The sequence below is a fragment of the Nannobrachium achirus genome (genome assembly GCF_963921795.1).
Source record: "Nannobrachium achirus genome assembly, chromosome: 6".
Lineage (NCBI taxonomy): Eukaryota > Metazoa > Chordata > Actinopteri > Myctophiformes > Myctophidae > Nannobrachium > Nannobrachium achirus.
In genome coordinates, this window is record NC_137815.1 from 18,342,600 (window position 1) to 18,367,344 (window position 24,745).

General features: G+C 41.7%; 1 protein-coding gene across 1 annotated transcript; it reads right to left on the reverse strand.

The window, feature by feature from the left end:
- Positions 1–363: 363 nt before the first annotated feature.
- LOC308286515 (tribbles homolog 2-like) lies at positions 364–14,970 on the reverse strand. The gene is made up of 4 exons (XM_080727557.1): positions 14,926–14,970; positions 8,791–9,084; positions 7,649–7,950; positions 364–1,932 (listed from the first exon to the last, which is right to left on the reverse strand). The coding sequence occupies exons 2-4, from the start codon at positions 9,082–9,084 to the stop codon at positions 1,383–1,385; spliced, it is 1,146 nt and encodes a 381-aa protein (XP_080583683.1). The 5' UTR covers positions 14,926–14,970; the 3' UTR covers positions 364–1,382.
- Between the last annotated feature and the right edge of the window lie 9,775 nt (positions 14,971–24,745).

Here is a 24,745-nt window from a genome sequence, read left to right on the forward strand (position 1 = left end):
GCCAATGACATGGTTGCCAACTGCCGTTAAAACCCAAGAAGAAGGAGTAGAAGAGGTAACAAAACCGTTCTGTCACATTTGAACTGTATGGCTTTCCTGGTCGACTTTGTGCGCTTCCGTGCCCGACCATGTGGTTGTTAGAAACACAGATACAGAGAGCAGACTGACATATATACTGTATATATATTATATCCTTAATTTAATTTGATTTATTATGATTGAAAATAACCCACAAATCATAAATCATACATGTTGGTTCAAAGACATTCGAGGATAAAACACTATTAAGTGGAGGACTTCATTCCATTGTGATCCTCCTCTCATCAATAAACAAAAAGATAAAAAGACACGCATGCGGCAGTTGTATTAATGAAACCAATTTACATAATAAAACCATATGTAACAATGTATGTAGAAAAAAAGATAATTTACGGCAATGTACAGAGAAATAGCCGTACATTGCTCAATTTGAACGGTACGCGGATAAAGTTTATTGAGAAAGACTCAGCGTTCGAAAAAGGACATTTGAGACCGAACCTTTGGTTCTCTTTCTGTAAACGTTATCCTCGTACCGTGCGTGCAGGTTAGCCAGTGTTCAGGTATTTCTACGTTCTTTGCTGTAAATTGTGCTTTGCCCATCGCACCTGGCAGTGTGCCAAAGCGTTTTAAAGAATTAGAAACAGCTTGAATCACACAGGTATATAATGTAGGTCAGGTAGATGGTGTGGTATGTAGTGATGATAGAGCAGCATGCACATTGACATCATGTCTTGTTTATTTTGTGCGTTATGTGTTATGACAGGGGATGGTGTGGTGGGCCACCCATTGGGGGTCCCTGCTGTAGGCAGACCAGGCAGGCAGATTGGGGGTCCCTGCTGTGAATGACGTGCTCCTGTCTCTTTAATACAAGGGATTTTTGGCACACAAGCATTTTTTCTGTAAAAAAAAAAGACAGACGTCCAAACACAAGGGCTTCTCTAACAGATAAACATTATTAGATAGATACCGGTAGATAGATATAGACAGACAGACAGACAGACAGACAGACAGACAGACAGACAGACAGACAGACAGACAGACAGAAAAGGCACTTTGTTTTCAGGTAGATGATTTGAAAGACTTCTTTGAGCAAGGCAAACAGATATATGACCAATGCATATGGGTGGGCAGTGTGTTTATTTGAATGCTAAATCAACTGATAGCGTTTCAGCTTGGATCATTGGAACTAACATAGTGTACTTTAAGTTCTTATTTATTGGTATTATTACTTTTTAATAATAATCTTAATTTAATATTAATCATTAAAATCTTAGTGTTTTGGTACGTGGGGGACCCAGGGCCCACCAGATGGCCCCGGCCCACAGGTTGAGAACCACTTAGTGTTAGAGATTGTGTATTACTTTTTCAGTCATTGTTGGCACCACTTGGTCATCATTTTGCCCCCTGGTTGCGTGTGTGTTGCGTGGTGGCGTGTGTGTGTCGTGCGGCGCGTGTATGTGCGCGCCGTGTGGTGTGTGTGTGTTGCGTGGAGTGTGCACGTTGCGCGGTGTGTATGTGTCAATCATCCATGGATGTAGGCTGATCTCGTCAGCCACAAGTCTCTCGGCGGGAGACTTCCTCAGCAGACAGCCAATGAGGCTCCTCGCCCGCGGCGACAGCCAATCGGGGAGGCTGAACGCCCCGCGCTGGATTTTGGCGAATAGCGCGGCGGGCAGCATGTCCTGGAACGGGTATCGACCAATCAGCATGGTGTACAGGGCCACGCCCAGGCTCCAGACGTCGGCTGCGCGGCCGGAGTACCCCGCGTTCCTATTGGTCAACAGCTCCGGCGCCACGTAGGCGGGACATCCGTGCCTGTCCGTCAGGGAGTCGTCCAGCTGGTTGCCGTGGAGAAGGACGGCCTCGTCCAATCCCTGCAAGGACAGCTTGGTCCTAAAAAAACACAAACCAAAAAAAACACACCCAGCGTGAAGTGAGCAGGGCCTTTTATATGAGTTAATTGTGGGCTCGCTCTAGCTAGCACACTTAGTCGTCGTTTGACACTTTCTTGGCACCCTATTTCTTCCACATTTTTAGAGCTACAGATTTCGTTCAAACTTCAACTTGTTCAACTTTACAGTCACATGTGCTTGTATTTTTCTTTTTGAGATAAAAACATAAAAAAGTTTCCCAGTGAATTCCTATGGTAAATGAATTCTGTCTTACTATTTATATTACTTATATGACATTATAATAATACCAAAAGGTTCTGCATGAGTTCAATGAACCTTTTCTGTAAACCCAAACCCCCCAAAGTCCATTGAGTTCAATGGAGGAGTGGTGCGAGCTTGAGGATTGGTTAAGTTTCCCGCCCCCTGTAAGAACAGTCAGGGGCGGCCCAAAGGATCTGGAGGCCCGTTTCAAGAGCTAATATGAGCCGCTGACGCCATAGATCTGCACAGCTGCTGACGTCACTCTACGCCACATTATATGTATCATATAAAAGAGCTCACTGGGTGTTCTGACCCGCTGGCGTTAAAGACTCTACAGATAAATGAATATCGAAGATGCATGAGAGCATGAACGATGACGATGGCTCCGAGCAGGACGTCCAGGCCCTGGACAGACTCCACCGCGACTACAGGACCCTGAAGAGGGAGCGGCGGAGGCGGCAGCTGTACAACGCCCACTGCCAGGAGGTCATCCGCAAGCAGCGCCGCGAGATCAACAAGCTGCAGAAGCGGCAGAACGACATCCAGCAGATGCTGGGGGAGTCGGAGGACGTCCAGGACTCGGAGCACACGCAGCGCCTCGGCCTCCTGCTGGAGATGGACGACATCGACGAGGCCCTGGAGCGGGAGAGGCAGTGCCAGGACCGGCTGGACAAGGAGATCTCCAACCTGCTGCGCGTCCTGAAGAAGAGGGCCATCACGTGCGACAAGCAGAAGACACAGGCGGGGGAGACCCAGAGGGGCATCCGCACCCTGGACTACCGGCTGGAGGTGGCGCTGTCCTACTTCGGCAGCCAGATGACCACGAACAGCCGCCTGCGCGACGAGCTGGACATCCTGCGCAAGGAGCGCCTGCACTTCCAGGAGTTCTACGAGCGGCTGGACACGGAGCTGCAGGAGGTGCGCGCGGAGGTGATGGAAATGATCGGCCTGACCAACGCCATGTACGACGCCCGCGTGGAGGCCCAGCGCAAGATGGGCGCCCTGCGGGAGAAGCTGCAGCAGGACCTGGCCCGCCACGGCGGCCAGCTGAAGGAGCAGGCCCACGTGCTGGCGCGGGAGCAGCGCCTCGGGGCCTTCACCGCCACCAAGTGCAGCGAGAGGTTCAGCCCCGAGGAGGAGGAGCAGCGCTGGGTGAAGGACGGCGGGGAGTCGGCCGAGAGCCTGGAGGAGGTGTTCATGAGGATCAAGGCGGTGACGGGAGAGTTCAACCTGGGCCTGGACACGCTGGTCACCAGGTTCCTCCAGGGGGAGGCGCTCAACGCGGCGCTCACCAAAAGGATAGCGGAACAGGAGGTCACCATCGAGCAGATGAGGGAGCACATCCGCGAGGTGCAGGAGGAGATGAGGCAGATCAGGGCCGACGACCGGGAGCAGGAGCGGCTCCACCAGGCCACGATGAGAGACACGGAGGACAGCCTGCAGAAGCTGGACAGGAAGATCAAAGAGACGGCCGAGCTGCTGACCAACACCAACGACATCATGGGGCAGATCCAGGCGCTGGTGGACGGCATCCTCAACAACATCGCCCAGCCGGAGCGCCTGGCCATCGAGGAGAAGCTGCAGGCGGCCGGCATCACGGAGGACAACATCCAGTCCTACCTGGAGCTGGTGGAGCAGAAGACCACCGACCTGCTGGCGTGGCAGGCCTCCTTCAAGCCCCGGGGCAAGGATGACGACGACACCGGCGAGTTCACCGACACTGAGAACTGGAAAGACGGACTCTGAGGCTTTTGTCTGGGTTCTTTTTTTACCGTTGGATGACAAGCGTCGCTCAAAGCGTCAGTTCTTGGAGATAATTCGAGATGACGCAGAATACCATAAAGCGGCGGGTTCTTGACCTCTGGATCAGGACCCCCTCGCGGAAATCTGGAAAGTATCAGCGGCCCACCCAAAAGGCTGGGTCAGATGGGTGGGCCGCGTGCGTTTCCATTCATTATTTATTGATGATCATGATCAGGAATGAATATCCTTACACGGACAAATGTGTCAGTAGAAATTCTAAATGTAGTTTTTTTAAGCACCATTATAATTTGATTATTTTTAAATGTTTTCTTCTGAATATGTATTATGTATTATATTATTACTATTGTATTATGTATTATATTATTTAGGCTACTATGGCATATTAGGCTTCCACCAGTACCAGTGGTTCTCAAATGTTTTATTTGCAGGGACCCCTATAACACTCTCAGTGTTACAGACCTCTTTAAGTGGTAATATTTCATTATCATCGGTCATTTTGTATGACCGTTTACAAAGATGTCCACCACAGGCCAGCATGGCGACGACCCCTGGAAGTGAGCGCTGCTATTTATGAGTTAATCAATCGTCCCGCTAGCCAATCACAGCGGGCTCGCATGTATATAACACCATGTATGGGCACAAAGATCTACCCTTTGGCTGCACCTCATTGGCTAAGGGCCCTGCCTTTGTACTGTCGAGGAGAACTTGACTGATATATAAATAAATAATGGAGATAACATACGTGTGCCCCACAATAATAATCACCTAATCGCAATTGTTTTGCATAATCGTCATAATCGTTTCCATGTTCATATATTTTCAAACATTTAAAAAAATAATGGAAATAGCAGATCTACAAGCTCAACGCATGACATCGCGACTCGTTGTGACTCGTAGATTGGCTATTATATGTGGGTCAGTGACGTGACGCCCCAAAAAATGTGTTTTTAAAAAAACTTTAAATTGCAGGCATAAAAGTTATTTACTTTTGTTCTACTCACTCTCAACCTTATGGAAATACATTTTGTTTTTAGATATTTTATTGGAATCAGACTTTATTCAGCAGTTTGTTGTACTTGTGCCTAAAATCGTCATATGGTGTGACATGAAAATAATTGTTCATAAAATGAAAATGGAGTAAATCTTTCTTAAGTTACTCACTTTATCAAAGTCCTTTATCATAACTAACCAGTGATCCACTATAGTTTTTTGAAAATTAATTATATCTGTATATTTTTTTCATAATCGACACTCTGTGTGAGGCCCATGTTCATGATCTTACAACATATTTTAAATGTATTCTGTCAAAACTTTCTCTAAAATTACACAAATATTTGTGACTCTTCCTGATAATATTCTCTATGTAATCCATAAACATTTTTTTGGTTTAATCATTAATAAAGGTATGATTTCTCACTATTTGGAATGTCACACCAAATGATTTAGTGTCACACCGTATGATCATATCTTCATGTGTCAAAGCAAACTGTGTTTTAACCTACCTATTAGTGAGTACTGAACTTTACTGATTGATTAAACAATTACCCAGGATAACATGGCCTTAATATTTCTGAACAGGATATTATTGTAGGGCTTTAACATGGGATAAGAAAGAATTGTAGTAGTAGATGGATGATGAGGATGTGCACAGGAATGCTACGCACACCTAAGTCTTCTGCCGGCCCACGGCAGAAGGATCCTAAAGGGACAATAAGGCGCATAGCCACACTTGGAGCCAAGGCATTGAAGGCAACATTTTATTAACACCAATTAGTGGAAACAGAACTCAGCATTCAGGTAAATTGCTTTTTTCCGAAGTCTCCTGAACTTGAACACAGCATTTTGTGTTGAACAAATGTAATTAGGAATCATGACATTACACCACATCTCCACTAGCTAAAGAGTGCTGGGTTGCGCAACTCTGAAAATAGCTGATCTACAAGCTCTCGCAGCACAACGTGTTGAGAGCTTGTAGATCAGCTATTTTCGCTAGTTTTGTCTCGGGTCCTACCTTAACACTGTCCACTGTCCAGTCCAGTGAGTGAAAGTACAAAAGTATTAGATCAGATTAGATTATACATTAAGACTGTATTGTACATCAGCCAGTCGTATTTGGTGAGGGTAGCAAACCGGCTGCCTTGTTGCGGTTCTGCTATGCCACAGACAACCTCCTGCTCTTCGTAGAAAATGCAGTCTCGCCCCTTTGGCTCCTCTCTCCTTGCTGGGTCATTGTTTAGTTTCTCCCTGTACTTTCTCGTTCTCTCAGCACTTGTCATTTTCCAGCTGACAAAAGAAAATGGAATGTATAGTTTAAGACAAAGAGAAAATATTGTTTAGATTGAAACAATATGTTAAGGTTTCTGTGAAGGGGTTTCTGCTCTGTCTGATGAATTTGAAGTATCACTGAATGAAGCTAAATTACATTTTATGTAAAAATGTTTAAAACAAATGTTTAAATGTACAAAAGAAACATGGAACTTTGTTATTTGTTGTTATATCTGTAGTTAAATACAGTATAAATCATATGGTGTGACAGTCAAGTCATATGGTGTGACAAGCAGACATGTCACACCATATGATTAAGTGTCACACCATATTACTGTTTTCTCCATTTAGGTTTACCTTGAGGCTACTATGTACACATTAGCATGCTAACAGCATGCTAGCTATAACAAAGCAGCCTAGATCTACATGGAAATATGACCAAAACTTCAAATAACTTAAGCTTTTTTTAAAGAAAAGGTGTCACACCAAAAGACATCCAGAATGGTGAGTTTGTCAACGTTTCAACAAGATGGCATTTCATGAAAATGTTAAAATCATAACTCACCTCAGACACCTGTCTTGCAGTTGTGCTGGGAGTGCTGAATAGCCTTACAGAAGAAGGACCTCTCTAGCCAATAGGTGTCCAAATAATTGCCTGTTTAATTTTTCCAAACTAGTGTCACACCAAATGATTTTGGGTTGGGGGACAAAATGTTTTTGATCAGAAATGACTGAAAACATTATGCTTTGACTTTGAAAAGATATAGGCTCAAAATAGACATTTTTTTTAGCCTAAATTCATTTTCAAATGATTTTTAGCAATTCTTTTTCTTAGTTTTATTCAAGTTCCCACTTTGAGAAACAAGGTCAGGACAGTCACACCATATGAGTTTTGCCATGTTTGGTTGAAGATTCTGAAGAAATGAGGAATGAAATGTTTTAATCTTGAGTAAGTTCACATAAAGCTTAATGTCCTGCACAATATTCAGAAGGTTTTTGACAAATATATTTTTTATTTATACATGTTTGACACCGAGGACAGCGAAAACGTTACGTCACGTCACCCACCCATATATAATATATATATAATATATGTATATGTATATATATATATATATATATATTGGAATCTCTGCCCCGTGCAAGCCTAAAAGCCAAACAGAAATGTCTTATTCATATGCTTCAGTGTTCAACGATGAAAACACAATTAAATGATTAATCACCAGTAAGACTCCCTAATCGGGGAGCTATATGGGACAGATCCATGTTGATGACATGATTAAATGATTAATCACAATTATTTGGGCGACAATAAGGCGTCATGTAACATGTCATAATTGTGCCAGGCCTCGTCATATATATATATATATATATATATATATATATATATATATATATGTGTGTGTGTGTGTGTCAGCCATACTGACCTGTGTGCGTCGCTGAAGACAAACATGCGCAGCTTGAGCTGCCTGAGCATGACGCCGTGGCGGTGGCAGTGACGCACGGCGCCCACCGCCTGCATGAACAGCGCCCGCGCCTCCTCCTCTCCCAGGCGTTTGCGCTCGCGCACGTACGCGTGCAGGTCGCCGTGGTGGCCGCCCGGCAGGAAGACGTACGCGTGGTCCCGGCCAATCACCACGTCCGACAGGCCGCTGACGTTGTCGTGGCGATGGCGGGCCAGGCGGGCGTACGGGGCCAGGCGGTCCTGGTAACCACGGAGGGGGAGCACCTGTGGTAACCACAGCAACCATACAAGAGAGACGATTGATGACTGGTCAGCTGGTTGGGTGTCAATCAGCATCGGCATCAAGATATATATCGTCGTTGTCGGGCAGAAACCTCGTATCTCCAAGTTTCAAATGTAAACCTTTTTTCGGCAAGTAAAGCCCTGCTTCATCATACAAGGCTGTCGCACAAAAGTAGTGAAAACAGCCCATCTACAAGCACGCCGATCTACAAGCACACAACGCGAGGCGTTGTGTGCTTGTAGATCTGCTGTTTTCACTAGTTTAAATCATTTTTAAAATGATAAATGCAAAACGAACGGTTTTGGACATACAAGGTTTCCACCCGACAACGACGATATATTTAAAATACCAAAAGTAAAAGTACTCATTGTGCAGAAAGTCCTATTTCACAAGTTCAAACATTATATAAAATCTTTGCTGTTCAAAGCTCACAGTGTTATTTTCAAATGGCTGAAATAAGACTGAAGTGGTTAGTGTGTTTTGTAATAATCAAAATCTACAAAGTAACTAGTAACTACGTTTTTATATAATTGTAGTGGAGTAAAAGTACAACATTTGAGATGTAGTGGAAGTAAAAGTATTGAACATTGGAAATACTCTAAAAGTAAAAGTATATTTACTTAAGTAAAAATTACTTTACGCCACTGGTGTGCGCACAAGTATATATGTGTGTGTGTGTGTGTGTGTGTCTGTGTGTGTGTGTGTGTGTGTGTGTGTGTGTGTGTGTGTGTGTGTGTGTGTGTGTGTGTGTGTGTGTGTGTGTGTGTGTGTGTGTGTGTGTGTGCGCGCGCGTGCTTGAGTGCGTGCGTGCGTGTGTGTACCTTGCAGGTGTACTGTTGTTCAGTGTGTCTGTGCACGGCCCTGTAAGTCTCCGCCCCCTCACAAGGCTCCATCAGGACATAAGGCCCGATGCTGCACAGCGATTGGCTGTGGGTGTGCTGAGGGGCGGGACTTGCAGGCCGGAGGAGGCAGAGTGACGGGTCGACACAGGAGGAAGTGGGAGGAGCCAGACAGGGTCGTTTGCATTTCGGCGCGTTGGCGTCGTCGTCGCTGGGCTCGTCCAATAGCCTCTTCAGACACACCTGTGATGTCACTGTGACCACGTCCACGCTCATCTGCAAAGACAACATTTCTTTTCATTACAAACATATTTCATTACACATTTTTATAATCATCTCCAGTTTATGCTTGTATGTCTTCAGGAACAGACAGCTGAGAGACAGACAGTGTAGGAGAGACAGACAGTAGGACAGCTGAGAGGGAGACAGTGTAGGAGAGACAGACACAGGGGCGTCAATTGGGTATGGCAGGGGTATGCAGCAGGGGGGAAATAAAAGTTACTTTTAAATATAAATCTGTGCTGGTTATTATGTTGTAAAATGACAGTAAAATAGCTACAAATGCAAAATTTTACAAAATGGTCACTTTAACAAGGTATTATAATAGAGGCCTTTCTGGGCCCGCCCCTTTCCCCCCTCCCCCTGAGCGGCAGCCATGATGGAGTTACTGCTGCAGCAGTGTGTGTCTATGTCTATGTCTATGGAGATGGGACTTTTAATGAAATTAGTCATTACCAGTCCCATCTCCATGATATTTAGATCTAATTCCTTCGCCAGTTCCATCCGCATGATTTGTAGATCTAATTCTATGAGTCCCATCCCCATGATTTGTAGGTCTAATACCATCGCCAGTCCCATCCTTATGATTCGTAGATCTAATTCTGTCTGTTCCATCTCAATTATGTTTAGGTCTAATTCCATCGCCAGTTCCATCGGATAGAACTGGCGATGGAATTAGACCTAGACATAATTGAGATGGAACAGATAGAATTAGATCTAAAAATCATAAGAATGTGACTGGCGATGGAATTAGACCTACAAATCATGCAGATGGGACTCATAGAATTAGATTTACAAATCATTTGGATGGAACTGGCGATGGAATTAGACCTAAACATAATTGAGATGGAACAGATAGAATTAGATCTACGAATCATAATGATGGGACTGGCGATGGTATTAGACCTACAAATCATGGGGATGGGACTCATAGAATTAGATCTACAAATCATGCGGATGGAACTGGCGAAGGAATTAGATCTAAATATCATGGAGATGGGACTGGTAATGACTAATTTCATTAAAAGTCCCATCTCCATAGACATAGACACACACTGCTGCAGCAGTAACTCCATCATGGCTGCCGCTCAGGGGGAGGGGGCAAAGGGGCGGGCCCAGATAGGCCTCTATTATCAATGATATTATTATGGTATTATATGGTATGGGTATTATGGTATACCATATATGGTATTATTTAAGGTATTATGATTATATTCTCCACACTTGTATTCTCCCCATCTTGACAAAATGGTATATTCCCAGGTTCCGTAGGTCAGCTGCACAGGTGCAATGCATTATTGTTAATTGTGGCACGTTTACTAACATGCCAATTAGGTTTAGCTGCACTTGAACAACTGTTCCATGCTGCCTAAGAAACCGTAGAAACGGAGGAAAAAATTAAATGTACTTCTTAAAATAAACATATCATGCCTGTTGCTAAGGTATGGCAACATGACTGGTGTCACACCAGTCATGTTGCCATACCTTAGCTTTTTCTGAACTGACGCCACTACCTTGTGAGTTTGATTTTGATTTGATTGGAAAAAGCTATGAAACCAAAACACAGCGAGAAGGCAGTGTGTTTCTGTAGGTGATCACCACCACTACTCCAGTGTCAGATGCAAACTGATTCATTGTTTTGTTACGTAAATACAGGGCATACTATGCCTTTAACAACTAACAACGTGGTTAATACAATTTGGAGGATATGCACAATTGCTTTGATGTTTCCACTGTGGTTCTCAAAATAAAATCTGACAAATATTCTCAAGTACTCCATTCCATAACAATAGACAACACAAATCAAATAATCTCATTGAATGCCAAACCACAAGATTCCCCAGATATTCCCCTTGGTCCAGGCTGTCATGCCCGAGTTTCCTGAGCTATTTAATTTCATATTTATAAAAAATAAATGTGTTGAGCCTGCCGAAAATAAAGCACACGAAGAAGAATCATCGCAAGCCCATGATCACAAGCCCCTCCTACAGCATACCCTGCTTTAACATCATGATAACATAAATTGTGACAGGAACCATAAAGTATTTATGACAATGTTTATTAAGAAAATCAAATGTAAAAGTTCAGGTGAAATGAATGGTACTAGAACAGCGCAACTAGCGGCCAATCATAGGAACTTTCAGTTCTGTGTTTGCTTCATGTTAAATCCGGACAACTGGACCCCTGGTCAAAACGCATCGCAACGCAACAAGTTTTAAACTTGTAGATCTGCTGTTCTCGTCGAATGTGTGTATGTATGTACAGTATGAGCGTTTACAGGATATGAGTGTGTGTGTGTGTGTGTGTGTGTGTGTGTGTGTGTGTGTGTGTGTGTGTGTGTGTGTGTGTGTGTGTGTGTGTGTGTGTGTGTGTGTGTGTGTGTGTGTGTGTGTGATGCAAGCAGCAGTAAGATGACAGACTGCTTTACTGTTTATCTTTCACAATGTTGCATCATTACATAACACTTACACACTTACAATGCTGGCCTTACTGACACACACACACACACACACACGCGCGCGCGCGCGCGCACGCACGCACGCACGCACGCACGCACGCACGCACGCACACACACAAGTTTTTTTTAAACTTATGATACTGTTTATAAATATACTGGACTGACCTGTCTGTCTGTCTGTCTGTCTGTCTGTCTGTCTGTCTGTCTGTCTGTCTGTCTGTCTGTCTGTCTGTCTGTCTGTCTGTCTGTGAGTTTACAGAAAGAGGACAAGTAGCCGGAGTCCCTCAGGGATCTACAAGAGTGACTTTGCTGTTTTGGCTCCACATTAAATATCATATCTTCAGTGAAAACAGCAGACATTCTGTGTCTACCACACATTGTGAGCTTTTACTGTTGGTGCTTTAAATGCATTTTGATGCCAATACTTTAGAACTTTTACTCAAGTATATTTTGAATTCCAGACTTCTACTTTCTGCATTGCAGTATTGATACTTTTACTTTTAATATTTGAGTACTTTTCCCACCACTGCAGAGGAGCGTTGCTTTTGGTCCAGAGAATGCAAAGTTCATACCGTCTCTGTCAGGTGGAAACCTCGTATCTCCAAAGCTGTTACTTTTCAGGAATCAAATTCAAAAACATCCAAAGTAGCAGATCTACAACAGATCTATAACAGGTCTACAACAGATCTATAAAAGATCTATAACAGATCTATAACAGATCTATAACAGATCAATAACAGATCTAAAACAGATCTATAACAGGTCTACAACAGATCTATAAAATATCTACAACAGATCTATAACAGATCTACAACAGATCTATAACAGATCTATAAAATATCTACAACAGATCTATAACAGATCTACAACAGATCAATAACAGATCTAAAACAGATCTATAACAGATCTATAACAGATCTATAAAATATCTACAACAGATCTATAACAGATCTACAACAGATCAATAACAGATCTATAACAGATCTATAACAGATCTATAACAGATCTATAACAGGTCTACAACAGATCTATAACAGATCTATAACAGATCAATAACAGATCTATAACAGATCTATAACAGATCTAAAACAGATCTATAACAGATCAATAACAGATCTATAACAGATCAATAACAGATCTATAACAGATCTATAACAGATCTAAAACAGATCTATAACAGATCAATAACAGATCTATAACAGATCAATAACAGATCTACAACAGATCTAAAACAGATCAATAACAGATCTATAACAGATCAATAACAGATCTATAACAGATCAATAACAGATCTATAACAGATCAATAACAGATCTATAAAATATCTACAACAGATCTATAAAATATCTACAACAGATCAATAACAGATCTACAACAGATCTATAACAGATCTACAACAGATCTATAAAATATCTACAACAGATCTATAACAGATCTATAAAATATCTATAACAGATCTATAACAGATCTATGAAATATCTATAACAGATCTACAACATATGTGACACAATGGAGTTAAGAGGTTTCTCTCTGCCAATGACCATGCATTCTATTCTGTTTGTTTCACACAGGATTTGAGCCAAAATCCAACAAACCCACAATCTGTAAACAACATCCACGTGGTGGGAGAGTAATAATTAACATAGAATTCATCTAGTTTTGTTGGATTCTGAAAACAATAAAAAATAAAAGTTCTGGAGGAGCACATACAATATTATTATTAGAATAATATTTTATCCTAACTTTGTACATATTATGGTCGTTTGTGGTGTCGCTCTCCATTCCGACATGTCGCCACCCCGAAATTGACTTCTTATTGTCGGAGTGGCGACACTTCCATAGGGGTTAAGTTTAGAGTAAGGGTTAGAGATAGGGTTAGTGTCGGAAAGGAGACATGTCGGAGTGGCGGGGTGTAACCGGTTGTTTGTATGTGTTGACGACATGTATGTCCATACATGTACATACAATATTTACCCTAGGGGTAATATACGATATACAGTATTTACCCTAGGGGTAATATACGATATACAGTATTTACCCTAGGGGTAATATACGATATACAGTATTTACCCTAGGGGTAACATACAATACAATATTTACCCAATAGGGGTAATATATGATATATGGTATTTACCCTAGGGGTAATATAGGGTAAATAGTGTATATCATATATTACACCTATAGGGTAAATACCATAGGGGTAATATAGGATATACAGTATTTACCCTAGGGCTAATACAGTATACAACATACAGTAGGGTTATATACAGTAGCCCACTCTGATAAATCATGCAGAGGTTCCACCGGCAGATGAACTTTCACCACAAGCGACCTCCTGCTCAACTCATCACACATGGAATATTAGAATAATAACTGTTTAAAGGCCTACTGTAGACCTCAGTCAGTTCAGAAAAAGTTAAGGTATGGCAACATGACTGGTGTCTTGCGCGCGTGCAAGACACCAGTCATGTTGCCATACCTTAGCAACAGGCACGATGAAAAGTACATTTTATTATTTCCCCCTGTAGCCAAGGTATGGCAGCTGCCATAGCTTGCCATACCCAATTGACGCCTCTGGTAGACCTCCCTGCTCAACTCATCAAACATGGAATATTAGAATAATAACTGTTTATAGGCCTACTGTAGACCTCCCTGCTCAACTCATCATGTCAAACATGGAATATTAGAAATGACAAAAAAAAATATTTAACATGTTTATAGCTAGGCCCACTGTAGATGGAAGAGTAGTGTTTATCCGTGCATAATTCAACAACAAAATACAAAATAAACTGTTGTACACAAATGAGAATTAACCAGCTCAAATAAGCCACTGCAACCCTGGTGCAAAGCTTTCCTCTCATTCTCCATACTGTCTATGCATATACCAGAGATGGGCAAAAATACACAAAAAGTATTAAACAAAATACAGTAGGCCTACTTGGTCAAATATTGACCAGAATATCACAGGATACTATCCTGGTGCACAGTATCCTGGTAAGTATTTCACATAGGAGGCTATTTTTAATTTGTACCAGTGATTTGTGCTGTCATGAAACTGTAGGCCTACTCTTTTCTATTGCAAACTGCTAATAAACTCTTCAATCAATTCTATCAATCAATGTATCAATATACTTTTGTATGTATTTTCGCCAATCTCTGATACAAATAGTCTACTCCCCCATCTAATCTCTCTCTCTCTCTCTCTCTCTCTCTCTCTCTCTCTCTCTCTCTCTCTCTCTCTCTCTCTCTCTTATAGTTGGTTTCAGTTATAAACTCTAGTCCGATTTTCAAAGACACTTCATCCCAACAGAAAACTACAGTTAATAATAAAACAACGAGTATTACACAGTACTATGATAAGATAATAATGCATTACTTACAGTTAGTTACAGTGTGTGTCCTGTCCGGTGACTGAAGCAGTGCTGTGTATGTCTGACTGCATAGTGCATGATGAGCACATGGAGCAGGATTGCAACAGACACTGACTCCGCCCCTACCGCGTGACATCACGCGCACACACCATAGGCACACACACACACACACGCACACACACACACACACACACGACTGCAACATAACATTATGTAATCAGGCGCTTCTATTACAGTGACAGCTCTCTCTCTTTCTCTTTCTCTCTCTCTCTCTCTCTCTCTCTCTCTCTCTCTGGTTCTCTTTCTCTTTCTCTAGCTCTCTCTCAATGACATTTTCTATTATGTGAAATTATTTCTCTGGTTAAAGGAGTAGTTCACCCCCCAAATGACTTTTTTCCATTGATTACTGACACCATGGAGACTTGAGTTAAATATTTTTATTTTTTATTTTTGCATACCTTGGCTACAGGGGGAAATAATAAAATGTGCTTTTCAATTGTGCCTGTTGCTAAGGTATGGCAACATGACTGCTGTCTTGCACGCACGCGAGGGCACGCGTGCAAGACACCAGTCATGTTGCCATACCTTAGCTTTTTCTGAACTGACGCCGCTTTTTTTTTTTATTGATTGAAGAATTTATTAGAAGTTTGCAATAGAAAAAAGTACAGTTTCATGACAGTACAAATCACTGGTACAAGGTCAACTAAAATATATATGAGTTATATTATATATATTATATATAATATTATATGAGTTAAATATCTATCATAGTACTGTGTTCCATCTGTCTGTCATTCAATGTTATATGAGTTAAATATCTATCATAGTACTGTGTTCCATCTGTCTGTCATTCAATGTTATACGAGTTAAATATCTATAGTACTGTGTTCTATCTGTCTGTCATTCAATGTATTATGAGTTAAATATCTATCATAGTACTGTGTACTATCTGTCTGTCATTCAATATTATATGAGTTAAATATCTATAGTACTGTGTTCTATCTGTCTTTCATTCAATGTTATATGAGTTAAATATCTATCATAGTACTGTGTTCTATCCGTCTGTCATTCAATGTTACATGAGTTAAAAAAGGACCCAAATTGAAACAAGCCCTTTTTTTAGGTGTTTATCATTTTAGTAGACCTTTTACCTGCAGTGAACTGTACTGTCATGAAACTTTACCTATTCCTTTGCAAACCTCTAATAAAGTCTTCAATCAATCAATCAATCAATCAATCAATCAATCAATCAGTATATTGAGAACAACATGGGCTTAATCATTTTACTATCAAATCTTATCTCCTGTTTAGCCTACTGTACTAACCACTTGCACCCCAGGCAGCATCGGCTGAAAATAGCTGATCTACAAGCTCACAACTATGTTGTGTCGAGCGTACACACCGCCCCGAATCCCTTTGAGCAGGAGCAGACGTGTACGGGCAGCATCCATGACGTAAAACAACCCACCAATAACCTCTGGCGGAGTGGGGTTCCGTTTACAAATTTGTACCAGATGATTTAACAACAGAATGAGCCTGGGTGCATATCTATTGACAGACCATTGTAACTGACCTGTTAACTCCTGTAGAGTAGGTGTTAAACGATATGCACGTGAAAATAGCGGCCTGTTATAGCGCCACCATGAGCTGATTTGAAAAATACCAAGTGATATTTCTTTCTCTGCCTAGTGGGGATTGTGCGTGCAAAGTTTCACGGAAATCGCACAGTGTGTTCATGATTTGAGGCATTTTGTTCAAAATGGAGCACTTCTGCAAACTTTGGAAGTCAATCTTAGCCAATCAGAATGGTATGTGAAAAATCTGAATGACCCGTTCCGTTTAATGACTATATAGAGATACTCTGTAGCGTTAATTGTGTTAATGAGTGCATCACGTCACGAGAGAGAGAGACGGACAGACAGACAGACAGAAAGAAAGAGAGAGAGAGAGAGAGGTATATCCTAATGTAAACCTTATGGAATTTAGTCTAATTAAATGTTCACAATGTTCTGACTGTATGTCAGGCACAGTTCTGGCCCCGAATATGGACTATAGGTCAGACACACACGCACGCGCACGCACGCACGCACGCACGCACACACGCACGCACGCACACACACACACACACACACACACACACACACACACACACACACAATTTCATTCAGCAGGGCAACACAGACAACTCCCTGTAACATTCCTGCAATAACTTAATATGACTTCATGCTATGTGTGCGTGTGCGTGTGCGTGTGTGTGTGTGTGTGTGTGTGTGTGTGGATGTTGGTCATCGTTGCGTGCTGATTGCAGCTTGTTACGGCAGAGATCAACATCAACACATTACAGAGAGAGACACAGACAGAGGCTACAGTACTGCTTCTCAACATGTTCATGTCAAGGACCCCCATGTTGGCTGTGGACCCCCATCTGAAAATATTTGATGCCAGGGACCCACATATATAAGATAGGCCTACTGTACTGTGGATGTCAGGGATCTTCAATGTTTTCTGGCCAAGGACCCCTTAGTTGAGAGAGAGATGAAGCAGGGACCCCCACAACCTTTTCAGAGATTCCATATAGTTTAATCGTTTGACAGCTCAGTGTATTTTGGATTCTTGTCAATGTGTGTTTTCAGATATTTAACCTCTTGAACCGTCAATAATTAATAAACTTGACCTTTCACTCTGTACTTACTACTTAGTCTGCTCATTTTCCCCTCTACACCAAAGCTCTTTGCCAAAAATAGCCAATCTACAAGCTCACAATGCCTAAACCTGAGTCTAACTCTGATAGTTAAATGAACACTGAGGAGTTTGCAGTCCAGATTGGATTCCCAGAGGGAAAAACATCATCAAACGGGGGTCCAGTGCTTAATTGCGACCGTCAGGTCGCAGTTACTGTCAAAACCTCGACCAGCTGTGAGTCCGTCAGTCAGTCAGTCTGTCTGTCACACGTCACACGTCACACTTTTGCCCTGCTCATATCTCCGCAACCGTTGCCCCGATCCATGCCAAAATTTGCACACACACTCCTTGCCTGCCAAACCACAACCTCCACCCATCATTTCTGACATGCCCCTCTTCTAGCGCCACCGTGAGGCCGATTCTTGCAAAACACATTTTTGGACACTGCTCCTACAAATGTTGCCCTAAAATCCCGCAAATCGGTACACACTTGCTCTACACTCATGTCATCAACATGGATCTCTCCCATTTAGCGCCACCTTCAGGCCGATTCTTTAAAACACATTTTTGGACACTACTCCTACAGATTTTGCCCTAAAATCACGCAAATCGCTACACAGTATGTTTACACTCATGTCTTCAACATGGATCTCTCCCATTTAGCGCCACCTTCAGGCCGATTTTTTTAAACACATTTTTGGACACTACTCCTACACATTTTGCCCTAAAATCACGCAAATCGCTACACAGTATGTCTACACTCATGTCATCAACATGGATCTGTCCCATATAGCGCCACCATCAGGCCGATTTTTCCAAACACATTTTTGGACACTGCTCCTACAGACTTTGCCCTAAAATCACGCTGCGACCTGACGGTCGCTTATCTCCCGATTAGGGAGTCTTACTGGTGCTTATCAGACTGGGGGTCCTTGAAATGAAGACAATCACTGCTTATAGTGAATGCAGTGGTTCTCAAAGTGGGGTCTGGGGACCCCCAGGGGTCCTTGAGTGGGTTCCAGTGGGTCCCCAGTAAAATGACAACGGCTGTCAGTCAGTCACTCTGTCTGTCTGTCTGTCTGTCACATCACACGTCACACTTTTCCCCTACTCATATCTCCGCCACCGTTGCCCATATCCATGCCAAACTTTGCACACACTCCTTGCCTGCCAAATCACAACCTCCACCCCTCATTTCTCACATGGCCCTCTTCTAGCGCCACCATGAGGCAGATTATTGCAACACACATTTTTGGACACTGCTCCTACAGATTTTGCCCTAAAATCACACAAAGCAGTACACAGTATCTCTAAAGTCATGTCATCAACATGGATCTGTCCCATTTCCCATATTCCCTCCTGATTGGCTATACCATTGCCTTCTAAAGTTTGTGTATGTGACGGTTGCTTATCTCCCGATTAGGGAGTCTTACTGGTATAGCATCAGAATCATTCTGACCACTTTAAATATTTAGCAGATCTACAGGCTCACAGTGCATGACTTTGTGACACGCTGTGAGTATAGACTATTTTTGAAAATGGTTGAATAAATTTGTTTTTTTATATATATTTTTACACAGATATTCTCTTCTGGGGGGCCCTGAGACAAAATATTTTCAGATGGGAGTCTGCGATCAAATAGATACATGTGTGTGTTGTTGGAAAAGGTTTTAGTATACATCCCAGTTGTCCACATTTACAGTAGTCAGTGGGCTTTTCCAAGAACTGAACAAAGAGAGTGATGTGACTAATGTATGTGAGTGTGTGTGTGTGTGTGTGTGTGTGTGTGTGTGTGTGTGTGTATGTGTGTGTGTGTGTGTGTGTGTGTGTGTGTGTGTGTGAAAGAGAGAGAGTCAGTGTGTGTGTGTGAGTCAGAGTGAGGCCACGGTTGAGTCAGACACTTGGCCTCTGATTTCATCAGGTTGGTTATGAAAGGAACAGAGAAATAAACACAATCACACAAACACACCTTTGACCAGTAATGAAGGTAACAAACTTTATTTCTAGTCCATTTATTATTACACTTATTAATATATTATCATTATTTTACATTATTGTATTGGTATCTCTCTACTCTGTCCTGTGTTTAAAGGACAACTTTGTTTTTTTACAAGGGTTCATATTTTAGATTGTAATTAGAGAAAAAAAATAGTGTTAAAATGTTTTCAATTGCTTCGTTCTATTGTTTTATCGCGTTTACCGTGCTAAAATGTGGGGCATGCGTACGCATGGGGGCATGCGTACAAGTGGCTAAATATGTCTTTTTAGAAACAATAAGCCAGCCGTTTCTTTATTGCTATTTACAGTAACACTTCTAGCCCCCATAAGTCACATCCAACCATGAAAGGTTGCGTTGTATCTTGGGAATGGGCTTATTCTGTGTAAAATGACATATTTAGCCACTTGTGCGCATGCCCCCAACCACTGAAATAAGAATCTCTAAAACAATAGAAAGAAGTAAATTAAATAATTTTAACACTCATCTTTTATATTATTTAATTACAATCTAAAATATGAACCCTTGTTGAAACTTCTTATCTCCATATATTAACTTTTAGTATTTTTGAGTTAATTAATGTCCACTTGATCATACTGTACTACAACATCACACAAAATCACCATAAACACATCTGCAAGCCTGAGCTTGTAGATCTGCTACTTTTGCTATTTTTGAATGTGAATACTGAAAAGTAACAGTTTTGGACATACAGTATGAGGTTAGTAGCTCTACTCCCAACAGAGACGTTTTACCATATCTGTGAGGACATCGACATTTAGGATTGTGATGTAATGAATCAGGCACGTGCACACAGACATCAAAGGGGGTTTGTGCCCCTGCCCTTTTATCCATCTGTAAAAACTGCCCTCTCCAGTCCAGACCATGAATGCTGTTTTTACTATGGTGAAAGAAATGCAAACGCCCTGTTTCCATGCCATACCCGAAGGCAGCATTCAAGAGAATTGTCTCGTCCAAACTCTCCTGAACTTGAACGCAGCAGCTTATGTTGAGAGAATTGCATTCTTTGTGTATTATTCTCCACTCCAGTATTGACTTGATTATGTATTCAGTGTGGCATCAAGCATCGAAAGTAGCCGACCTCCAAGCTCACAACTTCAACGTGTTGTGAGCTTGGAGGTCTGCTATTTTCAATGTTTTCACCAAAAGTGCCCTTTTAGAAATTTCAGCCCCTGCCTCTCTAACATTCTCTGCACGTCCCTGCAATGAATGCCACATTTACAGTCCTTTTGCCATTTATAATAACCCTAACCCTTCCCAAAAGAAAATGCCGATCTACAAGTGTCGCAGTGAAGCGGTGTAATCTTGTATATTTCTTGTATAGGCCTGTGTCTGTTTCTCAAATTCTGGCCCTCACAAGTATAGTAGCACACGCACATGCACATGCACACGCACACACACACACAAACACACACACACAATGAGGCAAACATCTCTACCGCTGTAAACTGTCACCATGACAAATTATAAGACAGGGGAAAAACACACCAGAGAAATGACATGATGGAATGTTTTATTTACGCGCGCACGCACGAGCACGCACACGCACACACACACACACACACACACACACAGTTACAATGTTATCTTGCTACGCTTTCCGTGTTTTTATGCTACAACATGATGAAATATTGAAGAAATAGTGAGTTAGGAACACGTTTAAGTGTGTGTGTGTGTGTGTGTGTGTGTGTGTGTGTGTGTATGTGTGTGTGTGTGTGTGTGTGTGTGTGTGTGTGTGTGTGTGTGTGTAATCAGGTCAGTGCAATCTAGGACCGTAGTGAACACAGCTCCGGTTCAGCCATGCTGTGATGATGTACAGTAGCTACAGTACTGCTGTAATAACACTGATTCAAGGACCTGCAACACGATAGACCCTCATCAAAACAAAAACTTTCAAAAAGTAAAAAATAGTGTTGTTACCGGATCTCTATATATTATTATGCTAAATTAATGTGTACATGTTGTTGTATTTGAGTAAATAATCTGACAAGGTTAGACACATGACAGGTGGACACTAGTTAAAGAGATTGAGTCATCACTGTCTGCTTGAAAGGCTATAATTAAGAGCAGGGACGTGCTGGCCATTGGGAAAAGCGGGACAACTCCCGAACAGCCGGTTCATTCCCGGCCGGTCCAGGCCGGCCATTAGGAAAAAAAATAAAATAAAATGTCTGCCTTCGTTCCATTTTGGGGGCTGGGCGGCCAACAAAGTAAATCGTCACTGTCGGGCAGAAACCTCGTATCTCCAAGTTTCAAATGTATACATTATTTCGCAAAGCAAAGCCCTGCTTCGTCATACAATGCCGTTGCACAAAAGTAGTGAAAATAGCAGATCTACAAGCACACAACGCCTCGCGGTGCGAGGCGTTGTTTACTTGTAGATCGGCTGTTTTCACTAGTTTAAATCATTTTTAAAATGATAAATACAAAACAAACAGGACATATAAGGTTTCCACCCGACAACGACGAGAGGGCCTCTCCAACTCTTTTTCCCGGGCTGAATCAGGGGCCCAGCACGTCCCTGATTAAGAGCAACGCTACATGATGACTATAATATCTGGACATGTCACAATGACCAGCCAATGACCCTTGTGTCTAAAACAGGGGTCTTCAACGTTTTCAGGCCAAGGACTCCTTAGTTGGGAAAGAGATGAAGCAGGGACCCCCACAACCTTGTCATAGATTCCATGCCGTTTCAGTGTTTGACAGCACAATCATCAGTGTATTTTTGATTCATGTCAATTTGTGTTTTCAGATATTTAACCACTTGAACTGTCAATACTTTTCCCCTCTACACCAAACCTCTTTGCCGAAAATAGCCGATCTACAAGCTCACAACAGATTGGCTATTTTTGGCTAAAGTTCTCCGAATCTGGTTAAGAATCTGGCTAAAAAGGAGATTTTTTTCTTTCTATCACACAAAGGTTTGGAGGACCCCCTGTGGTAACTCTGAGGACCCCCTGTTGAAGACCCCTGGTGTAAAGGGCTGTGATTCAAATAGAGATCGAGAGAAAAGACAGGACAAATCAGGCCATGGATGCAGAAGATGGAAGGATATTGAAACACGTTGTGAATGGAAGGTAAGAATAGACAGCTTGATAAGGATCATATACAAGCACCCAGGGAATAAAATACATGATGGGAGTCATTCCTGCATGCTTGTGTGTGTGTGCAGATTAAACCTAGAATGTTGTAACCTGTACTAATGCTGAATAAATCATAGATTAAACCTAGAATGTTGTAACCTGTACTAATGCTGAATAAATCATAGATTAAACCTAGAATGTTGTAACCTGTACTAATGCTGAATAAATCATAGATTAAACCTAGAATGTTGTAACCTGTACTAATGCTGAATAAATCATAGATTAAACCTAGAATGTAACCTGTACTAATGCTGAATAAATCATAGATTAAACCTAGAATGTAACCTGTACTAATGCTGAATAAATCATAGATTAAACCTAGAATGTAACCTGTACTAATGCGGAATAAATCATAGATTAAACCTAGAATGTAACCTGTACTAATGCGGAATAAATCATAGATTAAACCTAGAATGTAACCTGTACTAATGCTGAATTAATCATAGATTAAACCTATAATGTTGTAACCTGTACTAATGCGGAATAAATCATAGATTAAACCTAGAATGTAACCTGTACTAATGCTGAATTAATCATAGATTAAACCTATAATGTTGTAACCTGTACTAATGCTGAATAAATCATAGATTAAACCTAGAATGTAACCTGTACTAATGCTGAATAAATCATAGATTAAACCTATAACGTTGTAACCTGTACTAATGCTGAATAAATCATGAACATGCATGTATTTAATCATTCTGGTGGGGATCCCCAGACCCCACTTTGAGAACCTATTGCAGCTTTTAATTGATACTCATCCACACACACACACACACACACACACACACACACACACACACACACACACACACACACACACACACACACACACACACACACACACACACACACACACACACACACACACACACACACACACACACACACACACACACACACACACACACACACACACACACACACTACAAATAGATGGCTAATTTGCTGCTTCTGTTCATTGGAGTGATAATACAGCATACATATTAAAGCATATATACAGTATACAGATTAAAGGAAGACCCATGTATCCTATAATAAATGACTGAATGTCTTGTCTGATATTCATGCTGAAACAGTGCCCAAATATGGAGATGACTGACATCACTGATACGTCTCAAATCCTATTACCCTACGAGCAGGGGTGTCGCACCAAATTCTGGGCCCTGGCTACAAGGATTCACTGTGTTATTTTGTGCTTTAAAGGTATATTCAGTGATTGTATTTAATTCAAATAAAAATATAATTGGTACATTTTCCATTCATTCTCCTCACTAGAATGTGTGCTGACCATATAAGGACTTCCACCATGGCCCGTGTTACGAGCATAGCTAGATTCAGTTTGCAGAGGTGGCCAGCCAGTCCTCGACCAATCAGGGTAGAGTATGGCCGTAGTTATGTTATGATGTTTAGTTATGATGGTCAAAATAAAAGTTTTGAGAACCACAGTTGCTCTGAATTAAGAACGTCTGCTAAATGCCTAGATTGTAAACTACTGAACTCTAAAAGTTCAGTCTCGTAGTAAATCAGTATCATACATATCCTGAAGCTGGAGACGTAGGCCTACCGATATTCAGTGATTGGGTCTAATGATTAAAAGGAGAACATTATAATGTTGCAAAAAAAAATCTCTAAAAAAAAAAAAAAATCCACGTTGTAAGGCCAGTAAGGGACAAGATGGCCACCAAAAACCTATGTTTCTATGTCAGTGCTGCTCAAACCTTTTCATGTGAAGGAACCCCAAAATGATATATATTTGGCCACGGACGCCTATCTCAAAATATTTAGTTCCAGGGACCTCCCAGAAGCAAAATTTGAGTTAAAATGTTCGCTTAAACAATACAAAAATATTTAAAGATCTGCACACATTTTCACAACTTTTTAAACATTTTCAATAGCTAAAATATAAAATAATGAGGGCCCCTCCACCTTGGGCCCTGCATGTAACTCAGTCCCACTCCCCCACTCCCCCATAGTGTTGGTG